The sequence below is a fragment of the Schistocerca cancellata genome, chromosome 3, assembly GCF_023864275.1.
Source record: "Schistocerca cancellata isolate TAMUIC-IGC-003103 chromosome 3, iqSchCanc2.1, whole genome shotgun sequence".
Classification (NCBI taxonomy): domain Eukaryota; kingdom Metazoa; phylum Arthropoda; class Insecta; order Orthoptera; family Acrididae; genus Schistocerca; species Schistocerca cancellata.
The window spans coordinates 872,206,780-872,227,214 of NC_064628.1; the positions used below are offsets into that span (position 1 = coordinate 872,206,780).

General features: G+C 37.8%; 1 protein-coding gene and 1 long non-coding RNA gene across 2 annotated transcripts in view; one reads left to right on the forward strand and one right to left on the reverse strand.

The window, feature by feature from the left end:
* Positions 1-20,435, reverse strand: part of LOC126175943 (phospholipase A1-like) — a 122,183-nt gene that overhangs the window by 61,577 nt on the left and 40,171 nt on the right. The window contains exon 4 of the mRNA XM_049923020.1: positions 6,489-6,743. Within this exon, the coding sequence (XP_049778977.1) occupies positions 6,489-6,743 (255 nt within the window). The remainder of the gene's footprint in view (positions 1-6,488; positions 6,744-20,435) is intronic.
* LOC126175944 (uncharacterized) lies at positions 5,948-18,894 on the forward strand. Its single transcript, XR_007535624.1, has 2 exons — positions 5,948-6,056; positions 16,354-18,894. It is a non-coding gene; the product is annotated as an uncharacterized LOC126175944 (long non-coding RNA).

A 20,435-nucleotide genomic window follows, 5' to 3' on the forward strand; every position in this document is an offset into this window, starting at 1 on the left:
GATCTGAATATTGTTGTTGTGACAACCAAGTTTGTGATACAGTGAAATGATTGTGAACCAGTAGGGTGAATAAACATTTCTCAAAGGTCAAAATTACATAGTAGACTACTCCTTAGTGCCATAATGTTGTACTTTACAAAAACAGTATTTGTATACTGCTAATCTTGTTGGAGAGGATATTGTGGGTATACGACTGAACATTTTTTTCATATGTACTGAAGATTTCCATGCTTCAGTGTTAAAATCATCACAAAGCTCTAACTTCATCTGTAATAAACTGAGACTGTTCAGTGGCATCTCTAAATTGATCATAAAAGCATTACCACATAATGCTCTATATGTAGTAACAATTATTACCATAAATGCTGGAAATTTGGTTAAATTCAAAAGTTTTTATTTTGAGATAATGCATTGTACATTGACCTCCCTGAAATTTATTTGCTGATTAACAAAGACAATAGTGTCACAGTGTGTGGAGGATTCCCCACTAGAGTAGCCTGTTAATGTAGATCTTGCTACTGAAATCAATTTTATATTATTATTTTATAGCCAAAGTTCATTAATGAAAAACATGGACATTCAGCTTATAACAGATCAAACAATGGAAAATCCAGGATGGAATGAAACAGTATTAGGAAAAGGATAGCTTCTGCTCACCATATAGTGGAGATGCTGAGTAGCAGATAGGCATCGCAAAAAGACTGTCAGCAAGTGAGCTTCGAAATTAGACAACGTACACACATACACATGCACTCTCATGCAAACACGACTCACACACATATGACCAAAGTCTCTGGCAGCTGAAGCCAGCTTCAGCAACCAGAGACTGTGGTTATGGGTGTGTGAATTCTGTTTGGATGGTGTGTGTGCATGTGTGTGTGTGTGTGTGTGTGTGTGTGTGTGTGTTGTCTAATTTTGAAGAAGGCCTTGTTGGTTAAAAGCTCACTTTCTGATAGTCTTTTTGTTGTGCCTATCTGCGACTCAGCATCTCCGCTATGTGGTGAGTACCAACTATCCTTTTCATAATATTGTTATAATGAATCAGCACTTTTTCCCGAGGGGGAACCTGTTCCCCTACCGGGCGCGTCCCCAGGTGGCGGATAGAGGAAAGCTCTACAGATATGTAGGGTAGGTGGGAAATAAAATACCACCCGTGGACCAACACAAGACCAGAAATCCAAAGGCGACTGTCTCACATTGGGCGGTCTTTGGTCAGCGTCTGTTCCCCAGGTTAGGAGTGGCTGGGAAAAACCTCCAGGGCTAACAACCGTGGTTGTAAATTTGTGGCTCGAAGAGTCACCCCTTACATAATACTATCAATCATGGAAGAGTGTAATGTGAAACAAATTACCCCAGGTGGACAATCCACCGCACCAAGGTGCGCAAACAGACTATCGGATTCTGGGGAGTCTGCAGCATTGCACAGAGATGAATCGGGACATGATAAGACATCAAGCAAATTGAAATGTAAAAAAACAAGTTACATAGCTACTTTCAATGTAAACTCTCTTTTAAAAACAGGAAAATTAAAACATCTTACAGATACCCTCAAATATCATAGAATACTCATAACATCACTACAAGAAACTCGATACATAGATGAAAACAATTTTGATTCCGGAGGTTTCAGAATATACAAAGGAAAGGTAGGCAAAAGAATAATGAAAAACACACCCCACCTCGGAACGGGCTTTATAATAGATAAAAGTATTTTAGACTCCATTATCAGCTTTCAATCACAATCGGAAAGACTCTCCACACTCACTTTTAAATCTGCTAATAGAGTATACACAATTGTGAATGCACATGCCCCCATAAATGAAGACAATAGGAAAAATAAAGAAAAGGTGGAACGTTTTTGGGAACAACTAGATGACGCGGTGCAAAAGATCCCAGACAAACACAACATCATACTTACGGGGGACTTCAATGCTCAAGTAGGAAAAGAGAAGAAATACAAAAATATTGTTGGAAACTACCCAGCGCACAATAGAACTAACCAAAATGGAGTCAGATTAGTAGAACTCTGCCAAGCGCATGGCTTGATCCTGAAATCCACAGCCTTTAAGAGACTACCCAGAAAACAGAAGACATGGACCTCACCAAACCCACACTTGGGTGAATTTCAACTTGATCATGTGGCGATAAAATGGAAACACCATACAGAAATACAAAATGTCAAAGTACTCAGAGGAGCAAACTTGGATTCTGATCACTATCTTTCTAAAATAAAACTCAAAATTATCCCCAAAAGGAAAGATAGAAACAGTAAACCCAAAAGCAGAAGATACGATCCAGAAAAGATAATGAATTCGAAGGAGTTTCCCCTCGCGACTCAAGATATAAGGAACCAAAATTGGGATCAAATGAAGGAAAGCCTACTAACCAAAGCTGAACAAATAGCACCTATAACCAAAATCAAAAAACACGCATGGTGGACAGAGGAATGTGACAAACTTATTGAGCAAAGAAAGAAAGCATGGCAACAGATGCAATCTCAGAAAAATGAATATAATAGGCAAAATTTCCTGAGTGTAAGAAAACTAATGAGTAAAAACCTCAAAAGAATTAAAAAAGCACAAGAAGATCAACTCCTTTTGCAGATCAACGAAGACTTCAACAAAAACAAGACTAGGAGCTTTTACAGAACTTTTAAACAAAAAATAACCAAGTACAGCCCACCGACACTCCAATTACAAGATAAAAATGGTAATATTGCACACAACAACAGGGATAATTGCAAAATTTTGAGGGAATATTTCAGAAACCTTCTCAACTGTAAAGAACCAATTGAAAAAATGGATTTCAGAAACTCAACTTCAACAAGTCCTAACTCAGAACCACCCACCGTCGAGGAACTACAATCAATCATTTTGAATCTCAAAAACTATAAGGCTTCGGGAGAGAACCAAATTACAGCTGAACTGTGGAAAAATGTCAATAGAAATGCCATAGAATCTCTCCAAAACATATTTGAAGAAATATGGAAAACAGAAAGAATTCCGGATGAATGGAAGATGGCCCTCATTCACCCAATTCATAAGAGGGGATCCAGAACAGACCCCAACAATTACAGAGGGATTTCGCTCCTTGACGTAACATACAAAATACTGTCTAAAGTCCTTTTGAACAGAGCAGAACCCCAGCTAGACTGTCAACTTGGAGAATACCAGGCAGGCTTCAGAAAGGGAAGATCCTGCCCAGAACAAATTCTAAACCTCAAAAATCTTATGGCCTACCAAAAATCGAGAGCAAAAGCGTATGTCATCACATTCATTGACTTTCAAAAGGCGTATGACTCCATAGACAGGGAATCTCTAATCTCCATATTAAAAGAATTGAACCTAGACAATAAAACTACAAACCTAATTAGAGAAACCATCACCAACACATACTCCAAAATTAAATTTATGGGAGAACTCTCAGACCTATTTGAGATAAAAACTGGAGTACGACAAGGTGATGGACTCTCTCCATTGTTATTTAACTGTGCCCTAGAAAAAATAGTAAGAGAATGGAACAAGGAAATCAATAGTGGAATCTGACTAGGAACAAAAAACAAAGGCATCAAGGTTAATTGCCTAGCATTTGCAGATGATATGGCCCTACTAGCTGAAACATGGGAAGAAGCCAAAGAACAGATCCTCGAATTACAGAAACAAACAGAGAAAATAGGCCTTAAAATTTCTTTTGAAAAAACCAAAATAATCACAAATATAAAAAAGCCAATGATATATCTTAAAGTAAGAGACCAAAAGATCGAAATTGTTAAAGAATTCAAATATCTTGGTGAATGGATTAGCTGGAACGCCCTTGAGAAAAAAGCAATAGAATTAAGAAGAAACAAAGTTGAACTAGCCTTTCAGCTTACTAAAAATACTTATAATAAAAAGTCCCTCTCATGGAATTCAAAAATAAAACATTACAACACTGTCATTAAACCAGAAGCACTATATGCAGCTGAGACATTATCTATCACTAACCATGGCCCAATTGAAAGGCTAGAGATCAAAGAAAGAAAAATATTGAGAAAAATTTTAGGCCCCAAATTTCATAACGACAAACTAATTCATACCAAAAATGAAACACTCTACAAAACCACAGAAAAACTTTCGGATACAATGAGGAAAAGAAGAATTGAGTTTTATGGGCACATTCTCAGAATGAACCCAAATAGACTTACAAAAAGAATGTTTGACTACTTCAGGAATAAAAAATCCAAACCAAATTGGTTTATCCAAACAGAGAAAGACTTAAGAGAACTACACATCACAGAAAAAATGCTCACAGACAGGACCGCAAAAATGATAAGCAAAGACAGAAAAGAGGGATTCCAGCTCCAAAATAGAAAGAAAAGAACGATTGTCATCTCTGATGAGGAAAGAAAAGCAAGATCAGAAAGAATGAAACAGTACTGGGCGAAAAGAAAGGCACAGAACACACAGAAGTGATTGATTCAACGTACCCCAAAGTTGGGTGAAACGAAGAAGAAGAAGAAGAAGAAGAAGAAGAAGAAGAATCAGCACTTTTAATGTTGCTATCTTGTTACTAAGGTGAAGCATTATGGTATAATATGTGAAACAACAATGAAAATCCCTGGATGGAAGAATATGTAAAGTAAGGGGTGGCCAGCCACTCACCTATAGCAAACTGGTGCATGGGGCATAAAAACACATATCAGAAAACAGTATGTACACTAGCTTTTGAGCTCTTGCTCTTTCTCTAGTGAAAGTACACAAACTCAAACTCACTCGTGCACACAACCGTAGAGACACGATTTTTTTTTTTTTTTTTTTTTTTGTGTGTGTGTGTGTGTGTGTGTGTGTGTGTGTGTGTGTGTGTGTGTGTGTGTGTGTACTTTTACTAGGAAGAGAGCAAGATCTTATAAGTTAATGTGAAAACTTTTTTCTGTTGCATGTTTCTATGCTTCACACATCACCATGGATGTAGCTGAGTGACTGCCTTTTTCTTATTTTATGTAACACATGAAACGAAGACCTCTTAGATCCATTAGCTTCTTCTGTTTTTTTATTTAAAGAAATTTCTAAAACATCACTTGCCCTAAAAATCTCTAAAACAGCTCTTGTTTGTGGCTTCTACATGCAGATAGCCGACCACTTATGAGATGACTTTTGGAGGCTTTCCTCTTATGTGGAAGATGATTGGAAAGTTGTTCAGCACAACTAGTAGCAGATGTTTTTAAAACTGGTGTTCTTACTGACTGGACTTGGAACTCTCCTTCCTTTTTATTTCATATTGGTTTTGAATTTTGGTTTTAGTCAAATAGAGCTTGCCCTACTGCAATAGTAGATAAATTTAGCACCTTCGTTTTTCAAGCCTCTTGTATGATCTAAAAATTCTGCTGTTTCATAGATGAAATGTTGTAATAAGACTACTGTTATGATTTTATTAAACTGCAAGAATGATAAAATTGCTTTAATCTTATGTGGAAGAGTATTGGAAAAGTGTTCAGTGCAATTGGTAGCAGACGTTTTTAAAACTGATGTTCTTACTGACTGGACATGGGACTTTTCCTTTTGTGGCATATTTGGTATATGGATACAAATTTTTTCATTGATTCATTTTGAAATCTGTCTCAGTTATTTACAAGGTTCCAGTATACAAATATAGAAGTGTGGGACAACTGGAAACTTCTGAAAGAGGGGCCTGCAAGAATCTATTTGTTGAGCAACTTGAAATGTTGTAACAGTTCAACAGATAACTGAGCTAAGTGGCATATTATGCTGGATTATGTTTCCATACAAAAAATACTTTGGAATTTGGCAAAATAAGTAATTCAATAATAAGCAGCTTATGTTAAAAAAAATGTGTGTGAAATCTTATGGGACTTAACTGCTAAGGTCATCAGTCCCTAAGCTTACACACTACTTAACCTAAATTATCCTAAGGATGAACGCACACACCCATGCCTGAGGGAGGACTCGAAGCTCCGCCGGGACCAGCCGCACAGACCATGACTGCAGCGCCTTAGACTGCTCGGCTAATCCCGCGCGGCCGCAGAAGCAGCTTATGTCTCCAGTGTCTATGCCATGGAAGTGAGTACCATATTTCTGTGATGTGTACTCTTTACAGCACACATTCTGCAATTTAAACATAATTAGGATTGTAACGAATGAGTATTTGGAACTGCTACAATGAGTAAGTTAGTACGCATTGTCTGACTGAAATGTTATTTTACTTTTTAATAACTTCGTTCATCTGGGTCCTATAAATATTATCTGAACCAGCTTAGTTACTAATTTTGTGCTTTATATCTGTTTTTAGCTCAATAAAATTTTGAAACAACACTGTATAGCTGTGACCTGAAATTTATCAAGGGTTACAAGAAAGCACAACAATAGTTTGTTATGACTGCACACACCACAATTTACACAAACCTAATTTTTGGCGTTACTTTATGTGAAAAAGATGATACACCTTTGGCACAGTGATCTCCTTTTAGATATTAACAGTATTAAATACTGCACCTGTGAGAAAAGCCACTTTCTTCTCGTCTGATAATGAACCTCCAATCACACCAACAACATGGGCACCCAGACTATGACCAACCAAGTGAACTCTTGACAGGTCCAGCCCATGTGTCTCCACTAAACAATCCAGAACTCTTGCCACATACTGACCAACAATGACTAGTTCTGCCGTTACTTGAGTGTATACTAAATTGTTTGCAATTGGTGACCAGTCTACAGAAATGACATTGTAATCACCTGCTGTCATATATGCTGTAAAAGAACAAACAAGATTTTTAAGTGGCTCAACTTGACATTAGTTTTTACGATAGAACAACTATCTTCTCATTAAATTTGTTCATTCATTCATACATCCATTTACTCGTTAATAATGCTCCATAGATCCAATCAAGAGCAAGAATTGTAAAGGATATGAATGAGTGAAGATACGTATTAACAAAACAGAAACAGCTCTTAGAAATTGGAATTGTACACTGTACTGACAATGGGCTATCACTATACTGCTCTACACCATTGAATACATTGGTATTTTTCAAAGAAAACCTCTGTAACAAATGAAGCCTGTTTACAATACACAACTACTTAATGTATACCTTTACATGTATGTCACTAACAGGAATTTAATACCTTTGAATTTAGACAGTAATATAATTTTTGGAATGTGTGGTTAGTAAGATATTTTTAAATTTCATTCTGAATTTTTAGACATTCCCATTTTAACACTATGTTAGATAAGAGCTCGTTTTGCATCAGGATACATAACTTCACTCTGAACACTTGACAAGGAGGCAAAGCATACATGAAAATTATTTCACTGTCTTGTATTATGACAACACAACTCACCATTCGATTGCAGGACATTACAGCACAGATGATAATAAGAGCATTTGTTGACACTGGATGTAACATTTTTGCTGTGTGATCTCTATAACCACTGACCAAGGATGACAGTTTAAATCAGTTCTATTTAATGAACTATGCAACCTCTGCTGCATACAGTGTTGTCACACAATGGTCTACTATCCACAAAGCAATGGCCTCATATAACGATGGCATTGTGCACTAAATGCTACCACCATGGTCGCTGAATGGCAGCATTACCTTGGATGCTGTTACATGTATACATTGCTCACAAAGACGATCTCAGCAGTTCCATCACAGAAGTACCCTGCGGTGAATCAGACAATCTCAGCAGTTCCATCACAGAAGTACCCTGTGGTGAATCACTCACTCTACTTGCAGACTCTGTGCTACAAGTGCTGCCAATGAAGATTCAGAACTAACATCCCTCATCAAAACAGTCAAACTACACATTGCACAGCTCAGGGTACCACCTCTACAGTTGCACAGTTCTCCCAGAATTTTCAGCAATAAGGCACTAGCAGATTGTAACTATGTCACGCTCTATGATGACATTATCTGCCCTGCACTACAGTTGCCATACACTGGCCCTCACAGAGTCATCAGACGAGCCACTAACACTTTCAACATAGATTTACAAACCCCTCCAACCAACACAGTTCCTCTGTTCCTTTCACAGTCCAATCACACATTACCCATCTGAACATAGACAATACCTTCAAGTTCCATCCAGACATGCAGCTCTTTCTGTCAGACGACAGACTAATCAATGATTTCTTCTTGGTTGAGGGGAGGCATGAGGAACATTGAGTTGAGAATGAACTTATCACTCAACATTTATCTCATTGGGACAAAGTCTGAAACAATGTGGACACAGCCGCCATCACATCATGACTCTTGCCTGAGGGTTTCCTTACCGTCAAAGCACCCAAGACATAATGACAGCCTGTGGATTGTGATATCACCACCCCCACTGATTCGCCAACCCCACATTCTATCCCCTGCAAAGTCAATAACCATCATTAATCATTCTTCTTATGGCTGACCTCCACCTCAAATCAATGAATAGCGTCTACACATCTTGTGTGGGATTCACGTCATCACATCCTTCCCCCATGTTGAATGAGAAATGATCCAACCACACCCTGCTTTGCAGATGGCCTTGTTGCAGCTGATCATGTGCACATATGTGAATATGATCCCAACAGTGATGTTCCCTGGCTGTATCCTGCCCCCAATGTTCCTCACTCCAGGGAGGGTGTGAGGGGAGGGAGGAGGAGGGCTCTGTGAAGGCTCCACAGTGACAGTGGCTGCCACAGAGAGGAAACTCTCTGACTAATGAGTGACTTGGTGTGGAATGTCTAAGGAACTATGATTAATTGTGTTTTGTGCCTGCCATGAACTTTGACATTTATTCATCCTGTGTCAATTACAGAACAAAGTGCACATTATACATAACTGTGTCATTACAACTGTTACTTTTACCCATCCCAGGATAAAATCTGTGCAGTCATTCATTAATATATTCATCATGTTCTGCACATCTTAATGAGAAGGAGAACCTTCACAGACATGCTGTTACTCTAGGCATAAATTAATGACAGACAAGCAATTTATAGACACTTAAATCTCTGTATGATATTAAAGAGAAACTACCACTATCCTGCTTAGTAGTATTCATGCTTATGGCAGCTAAATTTAATCAAGTAAATCCAAAGAAGTTATATTAAGTCACTCCTTCTGGTAGCTTAGTATTTACTTGTTTACAAGGACATTTTTCAAAGAAAATACTTTACCACATTTTTTAATATTGCTTCATGTCTACAGTGTATTACTACTTGTAATGTAAATCCACTGATGTATGTTTAAAATTTTCTTTTGAACTGGATGAGATTCCCCATTTATTTCTTTGGTATTATTTTGCAAGCTATTTTGTCATTCTCTCTGCTTACAAAATTGTAATGTCCCCATTGAATTACTGATGATTACAGTGTTCTCCAGTGACAACAGTGTGATTCAGCAACATGTACTAGTGAGGTTTTGTTCTTAAGTGTTCAGCTAGGTCCTGGGTTGAGTCTGATGACTGATCAGAGGACCCAGTTATAAGTTTGTGATCACATTTGATACTGAGTCTTGCCCAAATAATCTTGCATGTGGCTTCAGTTTCTGTCTCAGTAGGTTTGAGTTTCTTTTCTACTGTAATATATACTTAATTTATCTCAAAAATCTCACAGCTGTCTATTTCAGGTTATAGCTAGCTTTCTGTATCCAATCTTTATTCACTGCTGAAGAGATCACTAAAATAACTGTTGACTTTATTGTTCAGAAGTGATTTATTGACCCATTTTTTGCTCTGTTCATGATCAGTAATATGTGAAGGAAGAATGGAAGACATAACCACAAATATAATTAACAGCAAATCACTAAAAGTAGTTTGGTAGTTCCATTCCTTGTAGTAATGACTTTCCATTCTTCCTTGGCAGATATTCTGATGATGGGCAGAACTTGAGACGCATCAATAAATCACTTTTGAACAACAAAGTGAATAGTTATTTTAGCAACCTATTCAGGAGTGGATAAGGATTCAAGTTGGCATAATGGTTGCATGCTTCCAGCACAACTTCATATTGCATCCTATGTTTCTGTATCTAGTATCATATGAGCTCCAGTACTTCAACTCTAAGACTTTGTTGCATATGTTTTGGCAGCTGATCATTAGGATTGTTACACCTGTGGGGACCATTTCTCTGGAACTAGCCCAAGTACTTCTACAAGTCCCCTCATGAAGAAGAGCCTTCAGTGTTATGGAATGAGTCAAGTTATACATTAACAATCACTGCTAGCTACTTCTGTAATATATACTCAACCTCATCAACATAGTAATTGCTTCTAGATTTTTTATATATGTATAGTAGGAGAAAAACAGCTAGTTCAAAAGAAGCAACTACTCCTCCTGTAGTACTCAGCTGCTTTTATTATCTAATTCTTCATACAAAGCCTATATTTGTCTTTACACAGACTACAGCCAGATGTCTTTATACTGGCAGAATCATAATTTATCTAAGACCAATATTAGAGTTATGACAAATTTATATTCCTGAGTGCAAATTATGATTTTTGTATCCTTCCAGTGAGCCGGGTAGGATGTTTATGAACAATTTGCTTCAATTTTATTCTATCTTGCTATACTTCTTGTCTAGATAATATTTCCTAGTTTTCTCCTCTAGTCTGATACAGCCATCTTTTTGTCTGCTGGTCTTTTCCCCTGCACATTTCTACTCAAGTATTGTTTTCACAGGAAGCTATCCTTCACCCTCTTCACATGTCCAAACCATGTGAGCTGTACAGGGCTCAGTCTCACAGCCACTAACAGACCCATTTTCATCTCGCCCCTGATGTCTTCATTCCTAGTTTTATCTCTTCTAGTCTTCTGAAAGGCTGATCTCAGAAACTTCTGAATAGCTGTATGTCATATTTTAAACATGGTCTGTTTGGCTCACATAGAAACTCCCTTGTGCCACAACAAATTTAGATCCTTTGTTACTCTGTTCTGTATTTCTAGTTTGGTAGTTCCATTCCTTGATATTGTATTTCCCAGATAACTGAAAGCTTCCAAAAATTCAATTTTCTATCCATGTAGCATCAGGCTGCCCTGGGTAGATATCCTGCTCATAACCATTGCTACAGTTTTACTCTTGCTTACTGTCAGCTGGAACTCTTTAAACTTGGGAGTTCAATTACTCCAATCTTCTCAGTACCTCTAATTCTGTTTCTCCCCCAAATAGCTACATCATCAAGTCATGAGATCACCATTTCCTATCTCCTTGATTTCCTTTATAATCACATTCATAAGTGCAACAGAAAGTAAAGGGGAAAGTGCACTACACTACTGCACATCTCTCGCTCTCTCTCTCTCTCTCTCTCTCTCTCTCTCTCTCTCTCTCTCTCTCTCTCTCTGCCCTGAATCAGTCTGATCTGCCATTACCCACTTGTACATAACTTCTGCATCTTTCATATAGCATTTACACCTTCCCTACTGGGGAGTTTCAAGCTATTAGTTTTTCTCTTGCAACTTGGAACACTGTCATATACTTTTTACAAATCCAGAAATACTATTATGAAATTTTCATTCTTTTCCCAATACATTTCCATTAACTGCCCAAGTGCAAATATGATGTCTGTTGTTCCTCTGCTGCCTCTGAACCCATGTTGTTTTCCTTCAAACTGTTTTTCTAACAATGATTTTAATCTTTCCTCAATAATCTTTTCCTGTATCTCCAGTATAATTATAACCCCCTTCTTACAGTCATCTGGTACTTTATTTTCTTTCAAAATGGTTCCCAGTGTTTGATGTAACCATTGTATTCCTTGGATGCCTTTTGACTTGATCATGTCTGCTGTCAATTGATCTGGCCTGGCCAACTTGCATCCTTTAATCTGCTTCAAGGCATTCTCAGTCTCTGCCCAGGTAATATGTGGTTTTTCACTACAGATTCTGGTAAATTCTTTATTTCCTGTTTTCCTTCTATTATGTCCTTATTGTTCAGTAATGTGTTGCAGTATGTTTTCATCTCATCTTCAACCCCTTCTGCATACCAAAATATATTCCCATTTTCCTCTTTCTATCACTTTCATGCCTTCACTAGCTGATCTTTTGCATTTTACCAATCTGAATTCTTTTGTTTCCATTGCTGCCCTCCTCTAGCCTTTGGGTGAATATTTCTCAACTTCTCACCTTTTCTTTCTTCATAAACTTTTTAACTGTATGTTTCTTTTCCCTGTATGCCTGTTCCAATTTGGACAATCTTTGAGCATCTATTGGTTTGAGTCCATGGGTTTGTTTTTGTTTCTCCACATATTTCACTTTCTTTGCTATGTTCTATTTTTTAATAACTTTTTTACCCTATCATTCCACCAGTTGGTTTCATTCTGTTTTACTTAGCCACTTGTTTTACCACAGACTTGAGTGCAAGTACACTGATAATTGTTGAAGGATAATTATCAGTTTGAGGAAATTAGCAGCAGTAATAATTTGTTGTTAGTGCAATTTACACAAGTAGCCAGCATGAAAATGTTTGCTCAGATCACAAGGAATGCATCATGCACTGTCAGTCAAACTTAATTTGCATATTCAGAGGTGGGTATAACAAGTGCATTTCTTATAGGTGACTTTAATACAGTAGCATGCATGGAACAGCTGGATTAGCACTTTGAAATCTTACAAAGGATGATACAGTCTGAGGAAAACAGCCACAGTCAACAGGGAAAGTGACATGCTCCAAGTGCTGCAACTTGGTGATAAAGTGTGTGCTCTGAGAAAAGCCATTTACAGAGCTCATCTGACTGATCAACAGCGGAACATCACATAGAATGTACCTTTAAAACCAGGTGGATTGTAGCCAACAAATGCAGATCCTTGTGCTTATGTGGACATTGGAGGAAACTGTCTAGTCTTTCAACTTATTTCTGAGTATGACATTACAATTGTTTCAGCAGACCCAAAAAAGACAAAGTGAATCTAGGACAAGTCTCCTTCCAGAGTTTATGTCAAGGGGCTTTGGGGAATGAGGTATTACTAGGCATTGAGGACAGTCAGCCTAATTAAATATTCATCTTATGTCGATGTGTAAATGAATACCACTAAGGAGTCCATTGGCAACTGAAAGCAAGTTGGTTTATGCGTAACAACAATCCCAACAATGTTTGCAGTCAAGTGTTATCCGAACTCTGAGAAACTTCAAAGGAATGATTAATAATAAGTTGATCTATATCAAGGACAAGGAGAAAATCTCCAGTTTCGCACATGCTGAATGGGGAATCCCAAAACTGCCAGAGATCATATACAGGCTATGATTTCACCTTTCCAGAACAGTGACCTCAAGGTGTTGATGCAAGCAGAGACCCACCACTCCTTCAGGTACAGAAGCTATGTACCTGAGCCTTATTGAAGGAACAAAGAAAGCAGTTTACCTGTCAACATTAACGAAAGAACTAGGATAGAGGGAGCTGTCAAACATCTGCTTCTTTAGTGACAAACAGTCTCTTGGAAAATCAGCATATCACTGATTTTTTCAAAGACAAAACATTTCATTTTATATGTCAAGCTGTCCAAGAGCGTCCACTGAAACTGGAATACCAAATGACAGAGTGAATGATCATAGATATATTGACAAAACCTCTTCCTGCACCCCAGTGTGAGAAGTGGGTTGATGAACTTTGATTTTGAATGTAAAATCCTGAACTTAAGATTTTGTTCTGTAATTATATTATTGCTGTAAAAACTGAGAGCATCTTGCTTTCTTTGATATTCAGAGAAGTTCCTATGTTCGAGTAGTCCTGTCTTTCATTAACAATGTGAGTGTTGACTTAATTCAGTTCAACCTAGTTCACAGTAAATACCCTGCCTGACAAAAAAAAGTGAAGCATCCAGAGGACGTGGTCAGACACCAGAATGCATTAGTATTATTCTTGTTCAGTGTAGTTAACAGGTCAGTTAGGGTATAAAAAAGGCGTGGTAAGTGTCAAACATTGAGTGATCTCTGAAAAGGACATGGGGATGGCTTTGTACACATAGGAGACAGCATTGTTAGCACTTAACAGAATTTGAAAGAGGCCTCACTGTGGATCTCCAATTGGCTGGCTGGTCAAGTTGTGCAACTTCCAAACTTGTGTGGCATTCAGATGAGACAGTGGCCTAGTGTTGGACTACATGGAAACGTGAGGGCAGGCATATTTATCATCAAGGTTTTGGTCAACCAGAAGGGAAGATTGCAACGTTGTGCAGCAAGCACTCAGGAACCCCATCACATATGTGCCTGCCATCTGAGAGTACATAATGGTGGAATCCCTGTAACATCCTGTGTAATTCTGCATCATTAGTTGGTGACTAGCAAAAGCCAGACTACTAGCCCAAGCGTAGACTGCAGTTAACACTTCAACACAAATGGCTTCATTTGGAATGGTGCTGTGACCAGGAAGCATGAACTTCTAGTGTATGGTGTTGTGATGAATCACAGATCAGCACTACCATGAATTACTATCACTGACAAATATGGTGGCAACCTGGGGAAAGGTCTCATTCTTGCAATGTTTGGAGTTCACACCAGTATCACTCCTGGTATCATCAGTTATGATTTCAGGTTATGGGTGATAATATAAATTTTAATTTAGTGTTAAATGTAATTTTGGCTACATAATTAAAATGTCACTACAATCCTTTTTCTAAACGGAAATAACACATATGATTAACACAAGATTTATTTTCAGAAAATATAATTATATTTCACATTTCCATTTTGATTTGAAATTATAATTAAATGATAATTAAATTGACACCCTAGCTGCAAACAGGCATTGATATACATCATTGGGGACATGTTGAAAATGTGTGCCCTGATCGGGACTCAAGTGTGACGGGCAAACATCTATTAGGCACACTACGAATGTAGTGGTGTGGACATGTTGGGAATGTGGGTCTCACGGGGAGCATGCAAGGGATAAGTCCCTGCACGCGCACTATCCTCTGTGCCCTCGGTGGCTCAGATGGATAGAGTGTCTGCTATGTAAGCACGAGATCCCGGGTTCGAGTCCCGGTTGGGGCACACATTTTCAACATGTCCCCAATGATGTATATCAACGCTTGTTTGCAGCTAGGGTGTCAATTTAATTATCATTTCATTCTAGAGAAGCTGCATGGTCATCAACGATATCTGTCCTTTCAGAGCAATATATAGTTGAAATTACAATTATATTTGAAATTATTGTTGTTATTCCTATTTTTATAATTTATTATAAAAGAAGTATTTAATTGCTTATGAAATTCTCTGGATGTAAAATATCAATATATTACAAGATTGCTGAAGTGTGGCTTCTTGTATCTTTGTTCTTCTTCAAGTCAATAGTTGTTATTATGGAGAAGTTGTTACGAGGCTGTCTGTTCTAATGAGTTGACTGCACTAGAATGGAGACCAAATTGTAGCGCTATATTGAAATGTGACATGAAGAAAATAAAAGGGATGATGAAGAAATGTAATCATTCAGTGTCTAAATGTCAAACATAAACAAACCTTACCATACCACCAGAAAAAGTATTGCTTTCAGCAAACCATGTTTTCAACAAGTCATATTATCAATGTGGAGCTGCAAGAACTAAATAAGTAAATTGTTTTATTAATTATTTCGAACATTCTTCACACTTGAAATGCCCACACAGATATCATGTTATCATATCTGAAAATAATCCACATGAACTATTCACAAATTTTTTTGAACTAATACAGAGGAGGTTTGTAGTAACAGTTGTGCTCATGTTTCAGCTCTAATGTGGCAGTGTCAGAGAGCCATATTTCAACAGGACAATGCTCACTCACATGTGGCAAACGTGTTTATGCATGCTCTGCCTGATGTTCAGTTGCTCTTGTGGCCAGCAAGATCCCCAGATCTGTTTCTGATTAAACTTATGCAGGACTAGCTCAGAAGTCAACTCCATCTTGTTTGCACATATCCAGTATATCAAGAACCAGTTACAACACTTGTGGGTTGATTTGTTGCAGAAGAGGATACAATGGCTATATGCATCCTTTGAAAACAAATCAGTTCATGCCTGTAGGCCAGATGGCATGCAATGTGATATGGATAATTGGGCTGTACAGACTACTGGACTCATAGTGCCAAGTTTTTTATACATTTGGCTGAAGTTTGTAATCACTGAAATAATGTTCCACACTCCTTCAATCCTCAAAAGTCATACCTCAGACACACAGCTGAAGGCCATCCTAGAAAATGGCCTCATGGGTAGTGAGGTCTCCTGTTCAAGGTAGAAACAAATATAAAATGGCCTCATGGGTAGTGAGGTCTCCTGTTCAAGGTAGAAACAAATATAGGCTTGTACACAAGTTAGCCAAAGAGAAATTGCATTGGCATTGTAAATGTTCTAATGAATTTTGTTTGCATTTGAGGTGGTTTTTATTACCACGTTTGTATTATCTTTTGGACATTTCAGGATGGCGTACAATCTCCGTACCGCTGTGGGATTCAGAAGAGCAGACTATGAAAGCCTTACCAATAGTCACCAACAAACCCAAGATTATGAACATAACACTGGTAATTCTTCGCCGCAACATGGGATTTTTTGTTTTCCCCTCCTCATCTGGGTGTTTCCCATTTTTATCTGGTAGTGTATATATGTGGAGAGTGCAACAAGGTTTTTGACAAATACTAGTGCACGAAGGACACACAATTTAATTACATTGTAAATATTTTTAACTTTTGTACCAATCAAAATGTTGAAATAAGATCTTTTACTACACATAATAACACATTCAGAAGTTCTTGAAAAGATGAGCACAGTGATATAAGCCTTGCTGATGTTGGCACTTTTAGTAAAAATATCAGAGAAATGTACTAAAATTGAAAAGTAAGGTGGCCAGAATTGGCTATCAAAGTGTAAACATAGCCAAGATGGTCTCTCATGATAGTTACCATCATCATTTTGATTGTTAACTTATTTTCATGAAAGCTGTTCTCTCTAACATGAGCATGTACATATATTTGAAATCATTTTCTTAAAGATTTTCTCATGCTATTAGTTAACAGATAATTCCATTTACAAAAATTGTAGCTGAGTCTGTATTTATGTCAGGTAAAGAATACCCATGAGGAAACGTGCTTTACCTTAGTTATGTAGTTCTCTTTCTTCCTGCAAATAATAACAGAGCCTGTCATAAAAAAACAACTTTGGATTATTTATGCATAACAGCCAGTTATGACCTTCATGCCATTCAGCTTGGGTACACTTCTTGCATACTTTCGCAAAAAGTTTCAGTGTCAGCAATAAAACGTTATATCACTGTACCCATCTCTTCAAAAGCTTTTGAATGCATCCAAATTAAAGCACCTGTACGAAGAGGGAGACACCTTACAACTAAATAACAATGGACATAAATCATTACTTATGTATGTGGTGCCTGCTCCCTTGGACATGTCTGAGAGAACAGTCATAATTTTGATCCAGCAGCCATTATTAATTAAGACACAAAGAAATTGCAGACGTTGACTATGAGTAGGCATTGATTTAAATCAATGGGAAAATTTTAAAATTTATGCCAATCCAGGATTCGAAGCCAGGTCTCCTGCTTACTAGGCAGATGCAATGACAATTGCATCATCCCGACAGAGGGGTCATCACAACAACATAGACTATCCTAGCACACCTCATGTCAGACGAAAATTCCCAGCTTATTCACATATTAGTAATGTAGTCCCCCTTTCCCAATATTCTCTTTACTCACAGCATTTTGCTGATTCCCAGAAGAGTTTGAGGCTGGCATGCACCCTCACTGAAGAGACCACTGGCCATCCTTGCTTCAATTCCATATATGTGGTGTCTGTTCTTTCAAACATGGATGCCCACTGTCTGCCTGCAGCCAATGTCTGTAATTTCTTTGTATCTTAGTGTATCATTACTGTCAGCCTTCTCAAAAGGGATTGAAAATATCATGGACCCTCCTATCCACTATTTATATTGATGACATTAGGGCCCCTGTAAATAATGCACAAATTCATTGTTTGCTGATGATACAAATGCTGCAATAATGGACACAAATATGGCATTGCCAAACACTGCAAGTAGAGTACTGGGCTCCATACATAAATTATTTGTCACAAATTTCCCGACTTTGAGTCACTCAAAAGCAATTTTATTAATTTCATGGAAACAAAGTCTCAGCAAGAATCCATCTTCAGTATTAATAATGACCAGACAGGGAGGGCAGCTACTTAGGTTTTAATCCAGCTGAAAAATTAGACTAGAAGGTCGATATTCTACAGCTCACAAATAAACTGAACCCTGCTTACTTTGCTTTGTGTTTAATATGAAACATGTACAGCACTGAATGTGCAAAAGTTACACTTTTTTGTATTTACACTTTGTAGTTGTGTATAGGATCACACAATGGAGGCATGGTAAAACACACCACAATATTGTTTTTGTCTTACAAAAATGGTCTGTAAGAATAACAACAAATAGTTCCAGATTAACATGCTCCAAACAACTGTTTGTTCAGTGAGACATAACTCCTTTTTCTTGAATTTATATCCAAAAAAAGTCTAATTAGCATAAAATTAGACTAAGCTGAGAATACTTAGGATTTGCAACAATACAAACAAAAATACGAGTGACAATTTCCATGTAATAAGGGTAAATGAGGCCATAACACAGAAATATTTAACCATATTTGGTATCAGACTGTACAAAAATCTTCTTGACTCCATAAAAACAATTAAGGTGACACCTGTGCTGGAAGACACAGATTTCAAATATCTCATGCTAAACTGCTTCTATGGTGTGAGTGATTACTTGCTTCAAATGCGATAAACAGTTGCTGAATCTTACAAGAAAGGGCTGTAATGTCATCATATACGTAAGATGTTAATGTTGTGTAATCACACAATAATTCCTTTCTGTTCATTATTCTATGCTTCATATATGGTACATTGTTTTGGATCAGTTGAATTGTGATTAAATAAAACTGTATATTTCTTCTGCATTGTATCTTACAAAGCTTAATTTTACTCTATATACCAAAACATTGGAAAAACGACATACTGTCCATGGATATTATGGACTGACTGATTACATGTTCTTTTATTTTTTACATTTTGTGTGACATGGCCATGTGAGAATTTCACATTGACACCTTTTAATAATTGGTTTTAACCAGCTAGTGATCATTGTCAGACTAAAGGCACATATGCTGTATTGTGTTGTTAATAATACCTCACAATACTTGGCCCCAGTAGCTGAGTGGTCAGCGTGACGGAATGTCAATTCTAAGGTCCCGGGTACGATTCCCGGCTGGGTTGGAGATTTTCTCCACTCAGGGACTGGGTGTTGTGTTGTCCTAATCATCATCATTTCATCCCCATCAACGTGCAGGTCGCCGAAGTGGCATCAAATCGAAAGACTTGCACCAGGCGAACGGTCTACCCGATGGGGGGCCTTAGCCACACGACATTTCATTTCATTTCACTATGAAGTGACAAATGTCATGGGATAGTGACATGCACATATACAAATGGTGACATTATCATGTACACAAGGTATAAAAGCATAATGCCTCGGCAGAGCTGTCATTTGTACTCAGGTAATTCGTGCGAAAAGGACTCCAGTGTGAAAATGGCCACATGACGGGAATTAACAGACTTTGAGTACAATATGGTAGTTGAAGCTAGGTGCATGGGACATTTCATTCCAGAAAACAGTAAGGAATTCAATATTCTGAGATCCACAGTGTGGAGACTGTGCCGAGAATACCAAATTTCAGACATTATCTAAGAACCATGTACAATGCATTGGTTGATGGCCTTCACGTAATGACTGAGAGCAGTGGTGTTTGTGTTGAGTTGTCAGTGCTAACAAACAAGCAACACTGTGTGAAATAACTGCAGAAATCAATGCAGGACATATGACAAACATATCCGTTATGAATGTGCAGTGAAATTTGATGTTAATGAGCTATGGCAGTAGATGATTGAGTGCCTTTCCTAACAGCATGACATCACCTGCAGTGCCTCTCCTGGGCTCATGACCATATCGGTTGGACTCTAGACAATTGGAAAACCATGGATAGGTCTGATGAGTCCCAATTTTGGTTTGTAAGAGCTGATGGTAGAGTTTGAGTGTGTTGGAGACACCATGAAGCCATGGACCCAAGTTGTCAACAAGTCACAATGCAAGCTGGTGGTGGTCACATAACAGTGAGGGGTGTGTTTACATTGAATGGATTGGATCTTTTGGCCCAACTGAACTGATCATAGACTGGAAATGCTTATGTGTGGTTCCTTGGAGACCATTTGCAGCCATTTATGGACTTCATATTCCCAAACAATGTTGGAATCTTTATGAATGGCCAATGTACCATGTCACTAGACCACAATTGTTTGCCATTGGTTTGAAGACCATTCTGGACAATTCAAGCTAATGATTTGGCCACCAAGATTGCCTGACATGAATCCCACTGAACATTTATGGGACATAATTGAGAGGTAGCAACACATTCACAATTATGGACAGCTATAGAGGCA